General features: G+C 37.6%; 1 protein-coding gene across 3 annotated transcripts in view; it reads right to left on the bottom strand.

Annotated features, from left to right (window-relative positions):
* LOC109596343 (neuronal acetylcholine receptor subunit alpha-7) overlaps nt 1–14,628 on the bottom strand; it is a 77,078-nt gene that overhangs the window by 12,817 nt on the left and 49,633 nt on the right. Inside the window, exons 4-8 of one of the 3 annotated variants that reach the window (XM_049964296.1) lie at nt 13,010–13,119; nt 10,595–10,775; nt 4,383–4,458; nt 4,020–4,214; nt 3,002–3,088 (exon numbers count right to left, since the gene is read on the bottom strand). In XM_049964296.1, the coding sequence (XP_049820253.1) occupies nt 3,002–3,088; nt 4,020–4,214; nt 4,383–4,458; nt 10,595–10,775; nt 13,010–13,119 (649 nt within the window). Of the gene's footprint in view, nt 1–2,159; nt 2,247–3,001; nt 3,089–4,019; nt 4,215–4,382; nt 4,459–10,594; nt 10,776–13,009; nt 13,120–14,628 lie in introns of all 3 variants that reach the window. The other 2 variants (XM_049964294.1, XM_049964302.1) reach the window with 2 other exon arrangements.

Genomic DNA, 14,628 nt, shown 5'->3' with positions numbered 1-14,628 from the left:
TTAGTTTTGCAGCTAAGTAGTAATGAGATTTCATTGGTTAATTCGTTAGTCGTTTAAAATTACATCATATTATTGAATTAGTAGTTTTAGCCTCGGTCGCAGTAGCCAACCATTCACCCCAACACAGTAATATTACTTGTTTTAACCTGTGAATCTGTTGAGTACTGAATAATTATTTCGCCTAGTCCACATGGAAATTTATAATCTAGGGAGGACTTACCAGTTTGTGCAGCACATCTCGCCTCCTCACTTTTATTGTGTTTGAGTGCAGAAGTTACTCCTAAGTTTTAAAAAGCAAAATCAAATTACGGAAAGATTTTAGTGTGTCGCAACCTACTTCAACAAGGATTCAATTATTCAACGGAAGGCGTGTATCAGAGGTAAGTCAGTCGTTTTTGTCGTGGAGACAAGTACTAGACTATATGAAATTTGCATATAAAATAGGAGAGATAATTATTCAATAACAAACACAGTCAGAGAAGCACCAGTCCTTACGGTGTGGCCTGAAATGACTACATCAAGGGGTCTCAATTTTACTGTCAACATCTGTGACGTGGGACCTAAACAGAATTTTTAATATTATTCTCTCTTTGGTACATACCTCATTCATAAACCGCACTAAATGAAAAAGCCAAAAGTATTGAATAAGCTAATAATAGAATATTGCAGGAAATTATGAATGAGTCTGGTGAAAGCACGTTTTGGTTTCAGCATTTGCACTCAGCAATTATCAAATTTAATCTACTACATTTTCCTTGATATTATTTCGTGTCAGCACTTTCACCTTTCCTGCAAACCAGTTATGCAGAGAATTCCGCCAGGATTAAATTTAGCTTGCAAATTAAAATCGTTTCAGCAAACTGTTAGTGAATGTAGATATTGTATGTGCTTAATTGCTTTCCCACTCTTCCACTTAAATCGCCTGAAGAGGAAATTAGTATTTTTACGTGAATTTAAATGAACGGGTACCAGAGAATGCGGTTTAACAGTAACATTGATCGACCAGGATGTAGCTAGTCAAGCGGTGCACCCATGGACTGGTAGTGTACTGTAGCTGTGGCCGGGCGAAGTGCTGTTACAATCGAGTGCATGCAGGGCGCGAGCCTGCCTCACAAAATAATAATGCAAACGCAATACGATAGATGTGAAAATCAGGAGGTGTTGGCGGTCTATCCGTGACGTACGATGGCGTAAAGCGATGTGAGACGGGTTCGCGCCCTTTTACCCGAGTCCGTCAGTGTGTTTTGCAAATTAAAAATTAACTAAGGATCTGATCCGTGACTCTAACCTATCAGGGGCACAGCGTCTGACGTCTGGGTTATCACGTGCGCCACCAGAAGCGAGAAAACAGTCTGTGATAACAGGATTGTCACACCTGCAACAGACAGTGGGTCACGCGAGGCGTCTGACCTGTGACCTGTGCCGCGAGACCGCACATTAAAACGCGTTACCGCTCTTTAAGTGACCGATTTTTTTTTGGTGCAGACGGCCCTTCATTCCAAGTATCCGGCTCCCCCCGACCTCGCCACGTACGAGTCAAAGAGGAAATGTTTGCGGCACCCCAACTTACGTCCGCATCTATCATATTTATGCACCACATAACAGCACTTGCTCCCGCCACGGCTACTGCCCTAAAACATTTCTTCTTTGATCGCCCTGTAGCGAAACAAGTCATCTAAAAAAAACTGCTAAACAGGAGCAGGAACTAAATCGGTCAGTCCACGGATAATTACACGGTATACGGATCGTTGGCTTGAAGATTAAGGCTTCGGTTTCACTTCACAGAAGATACTAGACTACTAATACCAGAAGGCTGATTATTTTAATGGAAATGAGTGTGGCCGGAACGGAAACTCCAGAAGGACCATCGAACAGTGTAGAAGAAACTGTGCCGGATGGTCAGTGAACATAAAACCTCGCCCTTGAGAAACCAGCGCCAAACGCGTTTACTTAGCACCGCCAAAACAACAGTACCGGAGCTAAGTAAACCAGTTTGCGACCTAAAAAGCATGTAATTATTCACGGAGTAACCGCGATTTTAATAATACAAACGCGCGCGTGAACACAACAATCACATATACACAATGATACACATATTTCATCAGGCAGCACTGAGGAAATAGCCAGCACAGGCAGGTCAGACAAAGAACGGTTGGTACCTAACAAGGGAATGGCATCAGATACTTGGGGCAAGGTTTCTGCCACGAGGTTCAGGAACACAGTCAACGATAGCAAGATGGTCACTCCTGCAACAGAACATAGCTTCATTACGGCTTCCGATCATTTCAAGCCGTAAACCTCCATCGTCTGCTTCTTTAGCGTCTCGGTCCGGGGTTTTTTCGTGGGGGGGGGGGGTACTTACCTGCCCCGCCATCCGCTTGCCTGGGCATTAAGGGAGAAGCCGTCGCAAGCCTGCAGGGTCTTTTTCACAGATCGACAAGTTTAAAGCAATAATATCACGCAGCACGCAATTTGATCATTTGGCGGCCGTTCTGTTATTCAGGTCTGAGTTGCAAAGGGTTTTCCAGTGCCGCCTTCGTTGTAGCGTTTCGGGAAACTAGCACATTTTATCAATCAGTGATTAGCACCGTTCAGGTTTGCTGGCCGTTATAAGGGTTGACCTAAAAGTCTGAATAATTTGAATGCACCATTATGAATTTTGGTGTCACTTGACCTCCTAAAAGCAAAGTTCAGTGTTCCCATTCTAAAACAATGGTGCCACTATTACGGTTATGGGTGGGCCTCACTAATTGATGAACATGACTTAGTTTTTTGTCTTTGGTTCTCGTTTGCGGATAACAGATAATGAGGTAATGGTAAATACGGTTGGTCGGTAAGATAGAACGGTTAAAATCGGACGAGGGCTGCATGCTGACATGGTAATCGAACAACAAAATGGATAGATACAAAGGAGGCATAGGCGACCTCCAAGTATCAACTAGCAGTCCTCAAGGGACATAGGGCGTCAATACACACGATGCTCCCAGATGGCCTAGCATACCTATTAACGGTACTGCATCTGATGTAGTTGGTATCTTTTCAGCTACTAGGTTGAGAAATACTGTCAATGAAAGAAGTATGGTGACACCTGAAATGAAGATTTTGAATTTTGAACGTGTTTCTGGTTCCCGTCAATAGACAACCATCACGTTTTTAGGTGTTGTTCCAATTGGCCGTGCCAATTACATTACGTGTGTCATACAAACAGCAGCAGCTTCCCGACATCTTCCACTTTTCGTGTGAACGTTCAGTGTTGGGAGATTCGCAGTGATTAAGTGTCACATTTTGTGTTCAATAGTCTTCATGTGTCCGTGATCAATTCATGACTATGACAGATTCCGAACAATGCTGTGTCACATCATTAAAACATTTAATGTACGTCCGTACTGCCATTAATTAATGCCCCCAAAGTTTCGCCTAATTCCAGGCTACTTCTGTTGTCCAAATAAACATGCACACGAACATGTACAAAACACGCTGCAACCGAATATCCATCTAATTAAACGGGCAGCCCTAACTTTTAATGTGCATTACAATTTACATACGGTGCCATTGCCATTAAATTATTTGTTTGACGTCCAATGATTTTATAATTAACTCAAATATTAATCGATTTTAAAGTAGTCAATGACAGGACCATCGTTTTTAGATTGACCCAATTCACAACTGATTTACTATTAAAATTCGAAGTTGGAGTCTCAATGTCAAAGATGATTTTATTTGCAAATGCAAGATGGCAGACGTACATGAAATATTGATCCAATTCGGAATGTGTAATACCCATCGAATCTAACACAGTAGTTCCAGCTGCATCAATCTCGAAACCCGATAATTAATAACGTTAAGCAAGTATTTAACCCCGAGGGTCTTCGAGATCGAGGCTAGGAACCCAACATACAATAATAACCGCACGCATCGACAGCATGATGTTTGTTTTTGTTATAAGCGGCACCCATACAGCAAAAGGGAGTGAGTGCATAAACACAGTTAACGACAAACGAGCAGGGGGAGGCAAGTACCTAGAGTTAGTTTTTCGCCTGAGTCAGGTGGCAGCGTGAATCCCAATAGAGCCATTGATGAGATCAGCACGCAAGGAACTATCAGGTTAAAAAAGTAGTACAGTGTGCGCCTTCTGATTTGTATGGTGAAGGTCACGTCGACGTAGGGCTCTGGGCAGCACTGGTACACTATTGTGTTCTTCTTTCCGGGCATTCCTGCAACAACGTTTCACAACTGTACCTCACTTCACTTCATCATTACACTAAATGTGGTACTCGATTAGTTTGAAGCTTGGCATAAAAACAACTAGTTTCAATTTTATCATCGTCAATTAAGTTAACGAGTTGTTTATTGCCGTAGAACATAAATGGAAGAGACCTTACCTAAAAGGTACCATTCTCCGTTCGTGATGAAATCCGAGAGGTCGCCTCCATCTTCGCTGTTTAATACCAAGTCAAGCTGCACAAAACTCATGCATATAACATACGTTACGTTAAGATTTTAAGCAAGTCTAACATATTAAAGTAATAAATAATGTCCCCATCAGGAACTGGTACTCAAAGGTACCGCATTAGGTGTGCGATGAGGACATTATCTTAACAAAGGTCACATTATTGGTCAGGTAAAACTTCAATCGAGCATATTTTGGTTGGTTCTTCTGCAGCCAACGTAATCCGTAGCTGCATCATGCCTCTAGAAGGTTCATGTTTGGGGGGGTTAGTCGGCCACAATTAGCAAAACGGCAGTTGTATGTTATCATGAGGCATGCGGGAATGACTATACTACAAATGTTAGGTCTAACGCTATGCCCTAGGGCACTAAGATGGAACTGATGGTATTATGTATGAATATGGTATACGATTATTGCATTTTGTTTTGGCTCACCGGTTTGACGGAACGAGGGATCTAAGAGTACCAGAAATTCTTCTTGCAAAGGCACCGAATCATCGACAAGAATCAGAAGGCGGGAGGAAGATTTAAATGGATTAACATCCTTTGATGGAGACCTTCGGTTAACCCATACAGTTGGACCACATAGAAATTTTTAAAAATAAACGTCGTCGTAAAGACGGGAGTATATGTGAAAGAGCTTCAGTGTTAATCGTCACACCGTGATAAAACTGAACTTTAACTACTCAATATAAAGGAGTTCGGTGTAAATTGCACGTGTCTAGGAGATGGAGGAGACTCTTCATTGTCCTCGTAATAGAAGTGCTTGACGGAGATATAAAAGAACTGCCATAAATTTCGTGTATTTATTTAGAGGTAAACGTGTGCAATAAAGTTGATTTGTTTACGTTCGAACGTAATGGCAAATTAAATTTGAAATTGAAATTGGAGTACCTAACTATGGCTGATGTAAGGAAAGTAGAACAAATGTTTATATTTATGTTCATTTTATAAAGTGAAATGCACAGCACTCGTACAGCATATACGTGACCCGGGAAATTTGTTATTGAGGAACATAGATACGTATAACTTTAACATAAATTGCCGGCATCTCCACCTTGGTTTAGGGGTGAATTATGTAAAGAAATTGTGTCGACTAGATAGGATACTGATGCAGCAAGAATTTTTAGTACAATAGATTCCTTAAACGGTTTTTCGAAAGTCGTGGCTCACGTATAAGTCTAGCTCTACATGTTCGATATAGCTGAGAACGATGCGAGTGTCTTTGGACCGTAAATAGAGGTAATATTACATGGAGACGTAGATTGACAAGCTTTTGCATTCCAGGGACTTATTACGAGTCAATGAAATAAGGAATTTTGAACTTCCTTAATCAACGAGCGACCTTTGAAATTGGATCAGACGTGGATTGTGAAATTCTGGATTAATTGTTGGGATTGAAGAGACATCGGACCCCTTTGGAGAACAAACTTCAAATATTCCTTATTTTATTGATGAGAAGGATGACTTTTCGATTTGAAATACAGAAACAAACAGGAAGACTAGGATAGAGGTACTTGAGCCTAAAACCAAATAAATTACCACAAAACTCATACTGTTTTTACTCACTCAATGATGGTCGTCAAAACCTACAATTTAAATAAAAGTGACTTACCTTGTACCATTTTGTATTTTATGTACAGGTCATATCAATCAACCCCATTTAATGTGTCAAGTAATTAGCCAGTTACAGAATGGAGGCAAAACTTTGACCAGTTAAATTATTGAATTCGGGAACACAGGACTTACTTACAATCAAATGTATGTTTGTTTCTTGGAATAGTTCTGGGAAACAATTGATTTAATGCGATGTATAACAATGTACTTCCAACTGCATTCATTTATAGTCTCCATAGAGTAAAACTATTAATCCACTTCTTGTAAAATTTTTATTTACAAGAAACACATTTTGAGGATTTTAACACATTTTATTCGGTTCATTCTTAATTTATCTGGTGGTAAAATGCCTCAAAGAAGACTTTCTTCTGAAGATTTTGCCTCTATAATTGTAATTTTGGAATGTGGCAATCTGAGTCAACAACAAATAGCCCAAATAACTAATGTCTCACAAAGTGTAGTAAATAGTACTTTGAAACGTTATCAGCAAACTGATAAAGCAAATATACAACACCATGGTCGTGGACAATGAGCTACAAGGAGAAGGACTGTTTTCTGATTATTTTTGATAGAAGAAATGACACATTCTCCACATTCAGGCTTTGTGCAGATGTTGGAATTACTGTACCATCAGAAGAAAGTTGTATGAAGCTGATCTTAGAGCTAGAAAACGATCACCACCTCTGGACTGCAGCTGAATGACATAATTGTTTATGCACAGATGAGCCCAGGTACACATTATGTCACTCAGATAGATATTTGGACATGGTGTGAACGTGGTGAGAGATATCATGAGCAAAACATGTCTCCAACTTTTGTTTTTGGAGGTGGTTCTGTAACAGTGTAACTTCTTTAGAGACACTTAGGATTAAATCAAGAAACTATGAATGAATGAAACAATAAATTGGGCGTGGCAAAATAATGACATTACTCGGATGTAGAGGCCATCACTTTCACCAGACTGTAATCCAATTGAACACGTATAGGAGTGTCTTCAAATTTACACCGGAAACTATCAGCTTCAAGATTTGGAGGAACTTGCTAATGCTCTCAGAGAAGAATAGTGAGCTTTGAATCAATAATTTATTTGTCAACAAATTTTGAGTAAGCCAAGGAGGGTGGAAGAGTACCATCAAGTACTGATAGAAAAAATGTAGTGGTTAATAATTAATTAATTTTGTAATAGTTTTCCAAGGAATTTGGTGATTTAGTTTTATTAGTGGCTTAAAAGTTCTGTTGATGATCCAATTTTGTTTAATTTATGCAGTATTTTTGACTTTTGAAGTAGTTGAAATGATCCACTTCTCACAGTTTAATTTTAATAGTACAATGTACTATTTAGTTAGTTGTAACTTCTTGATAAGTTTGGTAAGAAGGATGGGAAGTATATTCAAGTCATTAAATAAACTTCGACTAAATGTTTCATCATCTTCATTCAAATTTATGTGAAATAAATTATCTTGGCAAAATGAAGATTTAATCCATTAGAAAAAACTGAATAACTTTATTTTAAATAAAATAAATGCCATCTACTTGTAAATGTTGTACAAATTTATATGTTTAGATTTCTAAGACAACAAACGTGATGAAAGATATCATGAGCAAAACACGTCTCCAACTTTTGTTTTTGGAGGTGGTTCTGTAACAGTGTAACTTCTTTAGAGATACATAGGATTAAATCAAGGAACTATTAATGAATGAAACAATAAATTGGGCGTGGCAAAATAATGACATTACTCGGATGTAGAGGCCATCACTTTCACCAGACTGTAATCCAATTGAACACGTATAGGAGTGTCTTCAAATTTACACCGGAAACTATCAGCTTCAAGATTTGGAGGAACTTGTTAATGCTCTCAGAAAAGAATAGTGAGCTTTGAATCAATAATTTATTCGTCAACAAATTTTAAGTAAGCCAAGGAGGGTGGAAGAGTACCATCAAGTACTGATGGAAAAAATGTAGTGGTTAATAATTAATTAATTTTGTAATAGTTTTCCAAGGAATTTGGTGATTTAGTGTTATTAGTGGTTTAAAAGTTCTGTTGATGATCCAATTTTGTTTAATTTATGCAGTATTTTTGACTTTTGAAGTAGTTGAAATGATCCACTTCTCACAGTTTAATTTTAATAGTACAATGTACTATTTAGTTAGTTGTAACTTCTTGATAAGTTTGGTAAGAAGGATGAGAAGTATATTCAAGTCATTAAATAAACTTCATCATCCTCATTCAAATTTATGTGGAATAAATTATCTTGGTAAAATGAAGATTTAATCCATTAGACTTTATTTTAAAGAAAATAAATACCATCTACTTGTAAATGTTATACAAATTTATATGTTTGGTTTTTTAAAACAAGAAACGAATTATGAAGACTAAAAACGTTACAAGCAATTAACTAACGAAGTTAATTTCATATAAATACGAAAGAAAGGTACATGAATATTTGCTGGGACTAAATTACAAACTAATTTGCCTGTTTAAAATAACATTAATCAAGAGTAAGACAAAAATAGCATTATTTAATTAAGTATTCAAATAGGCTTAAACTGCTCATTAAAAATTATGCAAGTTCTTTAATTATCCTGCTGCGCAGTTTCACGTTTAACTAGATAAAACTGCGGAAACATAGAAAGGTGTACGTTTAATCTTTAATGGCGTACTTTGCATTAATTGATGTAACAAAATGAACTAAGTCTATACAGGTAACATACGGATACAACAATGTTGAGTCGAGTTTAAAAGTACAGGCATTAAAATCAAATAATATTCGACATGCAAACAGTAAAAGAGTTTGGGTAATTTACCAAGTATCATCTCCGACCAAGGGTTTGTTTCGCATTCATTAAAGCAACTGGATCAAATATCAGTAACAGTCGGTTACAGGCAAAGCATGCGTTAATTTATTTGTAAAATCGGAATGTAAAGGAGAGAAAATGTGAAAAACCATCCAACGAGTCCAACGGTATCGGGTTGAGTCTGTACCATGCACAAATATTATCATATACCATGCGACAGGAAGATATCATTTTTATAAAATACATAATTTTGAACGGGAAAATACCTATATTGTCCATTCGTATACAAAACGGCACAAATAAATGCACTGGAAACGTTTTATTCCACAGCCCAAACGTGTGAGTCTTGTCCAAGACTCAAGAGTTTAGGTCGTACAATAAAATTTCCATGCACGGAGCGTAATGTTACTGTACTGTAACACAAGATATTAATTAATCATAAAGTTCAAGTCGGGTTTAATGGCCGTGAAAAAGGTAAAAAGATTTTCCAGATGATGGTCTCACTTGTTCAACATCCCTGCCAGAAACAAATGAACTCAACCCCTCTGCTAAAAACTTCACGGAAGGAATAAAGAAGATGGTTTCGGTGGTTTTAAGTGGCTAAAAAGAGTGGTGGTGATCAACATAACGCGTATCAACATATACTACGGCCTCAGCTTCGGCAGTCAATTGAAAGCTTCACGATTCTGGCACAGCTCTGAAGGTGTAAACGTTCCTCCAGTGACTCGTAAAAGTATATGTCGAAGCGCATCATATTGCTTAAGGCAAACTGGTGTCGAGGCAAATAAATGGTGAACTGCTGTTTGGTGGCAAAGTCAATAGCAGAGAAATTGTTGACAATGTGCCCCATGCAAAATAGTAAATCTAATGATACAGTCACATGGTTCCCTAATGAAACGACGTTAAGCCATTTTGTTCCTCCGTACCGTACGACTTAACCCGTTCACGAGTTCACTTATTTGATCCGGATAAAATTTGGCGCGCTAATCTAACCTCTAAACATGGACACGATCACCTAGCAGCTAATAGCGTGCACTAGGTCTATGACGTACGTCGCAGTATAAAACTAGTCAGCTTCAGCGGTGTGTGAATTAAAATTTAGGTGAGTCAACGCGGCGGATTGTTTCTAATTGTGACGGTGAGCCATTTAATCAGACCTTGTTGGTCGAGATTATCACGAGTGTTGTTGTGCAGTGTGATCTATAGACATGAGAAAATGCGAACTTTACGGGTGCGCAACAAAGCACAGTGAAAGTGGGTGTCATACATAGTCTTCAGTGGCAAAAATAAATTGGAACACACGTTCACATCATATTGTTCAATGTTGGAGAAACAAGTAATTGTATCTGTAATTCTTTTCGATATTATAAGAGGTCAATCAATAAAACACAAATGCTTTAGGATCAAGACATAATGTGAAAACTGGACAAGTTAAAAACACACTTGTCAAATTTTTTTAACACCAAAACACCAAGTGAAGCAAGAAAGAATTACGAAATCATTCTTTTGGTGACCAATACCATTGAGGCAATACTCTTGATGACTTGAATGTGTTGAGTTGTGTGTTTAAGTATTAAAATGTCATGTTTATAGGTAGGTTGGATTGAAGAAAATGTATGTATGAAGAATCGGTTATCATCATAACAGTTCGCAAGTTCTCATCTAATGTGATAGAGTAATGATGCGTGTGATGTAGTGGCAACAGAAAACATGTAAACATTACAGCAATACCTGGTTGCCGTCATAGGTCCAGCTACCAAACTTCATGTCACAGTGTTGGTCATCAAAGGGGAACCACGTAATGTCTATCTTGCATGTGCTCTTGAAGATACCCGGAGGGACGTACAAGCAACTGCCGTTATGTTTGACCACAACGTTTGTTTGGAAAGTCCCGTCGAAACCCTCATCAGCACTTCATAATAACAACACAAAGCGTTAAAAATCGCCGCTACATACTGACCCATGCTGGTCTGGTCAAGTTGACATAACGACTTTTACAACATGACGACTGACAAGCCGCCTTCAATAGTTCTTCTAGGCAAGTAAAACTCCTTCCATGGCAGAACACCAAGATAGTTTTAAGCAAAGTCCAACATTACTGTAGTCCTTCTCTTTGGCGTTGCACCAACTCGTGTCTGAAGCCAAAGAGAAGGCTGCATCATCTGCTATCACTTAACACTTTCCTTGTGGACCCTCCAAACGCATAAACACGAAAAAATCCATCACTTAAATTGCAACAACAAGTATTTTTTCTAGTTTATGGTTGAGCTCATGTTTTACTAGCCTATTGGATTCTCTGTAGTACTTCGAGTAAGATATCGCGCGCGTGTTCATGCAAAATGCAACATCAAATCACTGCCGTGGTCTGCTGCAGTACTTCAGTACTTGAGTACAGACACTGGACACAACAATTAACATCCTCAACATCTATGTTACATCGACATTGACAGACATCGAGCTATAACGATTGCAGTGACCAAGCTAGCCATATCCATTTCTTATCCGTTGTTGAGTTTAGCTTTCATTCATTTCGTTTAGGAACCGCGGTTGCATGGTTATCTCTGATCATTTATAATGGTCTATCTGGGACTGACCAAATGATTTCATTCTTGTTTGTTTAAGTCGTTTATTTAAGGGTTTTGGTTTAAACGCGACCGGTTCGTTATCCTTACTTTTATTGATTATTAGGTTTTGTTTTATGTAGTCTCTTTTAGGTGTTGTTTTATTTAGTTCTTGGTTTTTAGTGCTGTTAGTGAGAGAGTTTTCAGGGACATTCCGGCCCAGCAGAAGTCGAATTTTCAAGCTGCTACCATCCGCAAAGAACAAAAAAACTTTAATTAGTGCCCACCTTTTAATCATAATTGAATCATCCGACATCTTGCCATTTATGTCGAAAGTGAAATTGAAGAAGATAGAAAGGTGATAAACTGAGCATGGCAAACTGTCACATGATTCACTGTCAGCCTACATCATTCACCTCAAACACAGTTTTAAGAGCAACCATTCAAGATTGTTGATGTAATCCAACCAACATCATTTCCAACTGGACATGATGTAGCCAGATAATTCAACAGCAAACTTAAATTTTTGCCATACAACTGTTTATGACCAAATCGTACGTGGCTTCAATGATAATGTTTGTTTATATAGAGCGGCTTTTCGGTATCAACCCGTAGTTCGACTCCAGAGGGTCGGAAATAGCTGTGGCCTACAGCAACGGCTAGCTGTCTCTGTACTTCCCGCCCATTTTTTCCAAAACACACATCAGACACTCCAACTGTCACACCATCAATCAATCTCGAAGACAATTTTGAAAATCTTACCATGCATTGATCTCTCCTTAATGACTGCTTTATATAGATTTATATAATTTATTACTTTCTTACATAAACACCCTCGTATTATTCAAATAAACTACGTTTGATTCGTTATCCTCGACAGTATGGATATTAGGGTCTTTCGTTTGGAATATTTTTTATTCCCTGACAAATACGAGAAGATTATATCACTTAACAAAGGTATCTCTGTTATGAAAGAGGATTGCGTTCGTAGCAACAATAGTAGGTTTTATAAACCTCTTTGTAAACGCTTATGTTGACTAACTAAAGCTATTTATTCCTGCATACTCCCAAAAGGATTACGTTATTCGAATTAAGGAAAATTACCATCCGCAAGCTGCTAAATTTTCCATCACAAAGAGATCAATGCATAGCAAATTTTTATTTGATGATCATTTTTTTGCCCAGGATAATAAAAAGCTTTATTAATTAATTCTCTAATATGTTCAGAGGATTAAAACAAAGTACATTATATCTAAATCCTGTCCTCTGACTAAAATAAATAAGTTATATGATCGATTATTTGTTAAAAGTGTGTCTCTCCATACCAATACTCCAACCACAGCGCAGTGATGATGAATGAAGCAATAGGAAAGCTATTTATATATAAGTTGGTGGTCGAAGGACAATATTTGCATAAAAAGACACTGCTATAAATATTATTAGAGAATTATATGTGCACATAAAATTGTTGAAAGTAATATGAGTCAGCAGTAAAGAGAACATCTATCCATGCAATTCAGATTTACTGCTTGTTTAAAGCTCATTTGGTCCAAATGCATTTACATTCTGTATCTAAACATGTTACCTGTTGTACATCAGAACATCTGGTTTCCACAGCTTGTTCGGTGTTATTCTCAAATCTTTGACTCCCCCGTAGTCCGATTCGTTCCACCGCAGGTTGTAGTCGTTCCATTCCTGGATTAAAACCGATTCCATAATAATCTTAGTCGTTTTACAACGTACACTTTTTTTTTAATGGAAGCTTTGGAGTTAAGTGTGGAATTGGCAGTTGCATAACTATGAAATTAGCAGTGTGGGGCTCAATTTGTTTCGAATTCACGAAATTCATGGGCTAAATAATTTATTGCCCCGACATAAAATTTTGTGGGTCAATGAAAAATTGAGGTTCCTGCTAATGTCATACATAGACTTTCTAATTAACATTCCCATAATATTCCAAAGCTGCCAGTTTAATACACAATACAACATCTGGCTATTAAGCGTCAGGCAATACTTAAAGCAGCACAATTTTTATGTAAGGCTATAGACAGCTCAGGATGTATATACAAAAGTCAATTCATATATGTAAGTTTCGTTCCAGAGACGATTTACTGCTGAAACTTGACAACGAATCTTGTTTTTTAAGAAAAATTGGCTCTGGAACTTAACACAGTGGTAATATAAACTGACCACAAAAACAAGGATATTTGGACTTTACTTCGGCGGAAGCTGGAAAGGACTTTGACAGGAGGGATGTATGATCATGCTCGAAGCCCTTTACCGTCCTGCATGCAAGGGGTCTGTTTTAAAACTTTAATTTTAGCGCATTAAGTTTAGTGTATTATTTTACAGAAATGTACAATTTTATGTGATCTACGGTGTTTAGTTTAATAAAAACAAAACAATTTAAACGGAAAATAAAGTAATAACAAAGCCCACTGACGTCCAATGTAATGAGCAAAACTGGTACGTCAATGTGTCAGTTGAATTACCAGAAGCAACACAATGAAATGAATTATTGCTATAACTGGATCAATTTTCCAACAGACCATCAAAGAAAGCACTTTGTAATCTTTGGTAACCACTCAAAGTGGATAATCAAGCCGCATCTAAGATGATTTATAACCGTCGCAGGATTTGATGTAATTCAAATGATTTTACATCCACGCGTCTGTGTATAAAGGTCAAAACAGAGGATTAATTATAGACGAAGTAAGTAGGCGTAATTAGGTTTAAACTACATAGAGGCATTAAGATGAACATTTTCTGTAAACGGTAATTTGAAAACGGGACTTGTTTATGGGTTGCTATGTTTGCAGTCCTTTTGTAAACACTCGAGTTTATTCCTAGTTAGGGTCACGTAAACGAGTCACTCATTAACCTTGTACTTTTGTCTATTTTAGTGTACTGCAGTTCGATCCCGTTTCCCTTTGATGGTCTGTTTTATAACTCGTTAAGTATAAATTAATGTAAAATAAATAATATAACAGTATCCGGCTACTGAATACATGTTGAATAAACAATTATACTCGAATTTTAACTCAATGTATGCAGCTGTGGTCATACAAAAGTTAGTTGGAAGCGGAGTATGGAACATTCAGCCAGGTAATTGGATTATACGTTGTGATATGTAATTAATGAATAACTGAAGTTATAATCAAACTGAGTTCCGATCTAGTTTATGGTTCTGGAGTTGATTATTTC

Source organism: Aethina tumida, chromosome 1 (assembly GCF_024364675.1).
Source record: "Aethina tumida isolate Nest 87 chromosome 1, icAetTumi1.1, whole genome shotgun sequence".
Taxonomy (NCBI): domain Eukaryota; kingdom Metazoa; phylum Arthropoda; class Insecta; order Coleoptera; family Nitidulidae; genus Aethina; species Aethina tumida.
The sequence above is the reverse complement of the archived record's forward strand: the minus strand, read 5'-3'. Positions and strand labels throughout refer to the sequence as shown.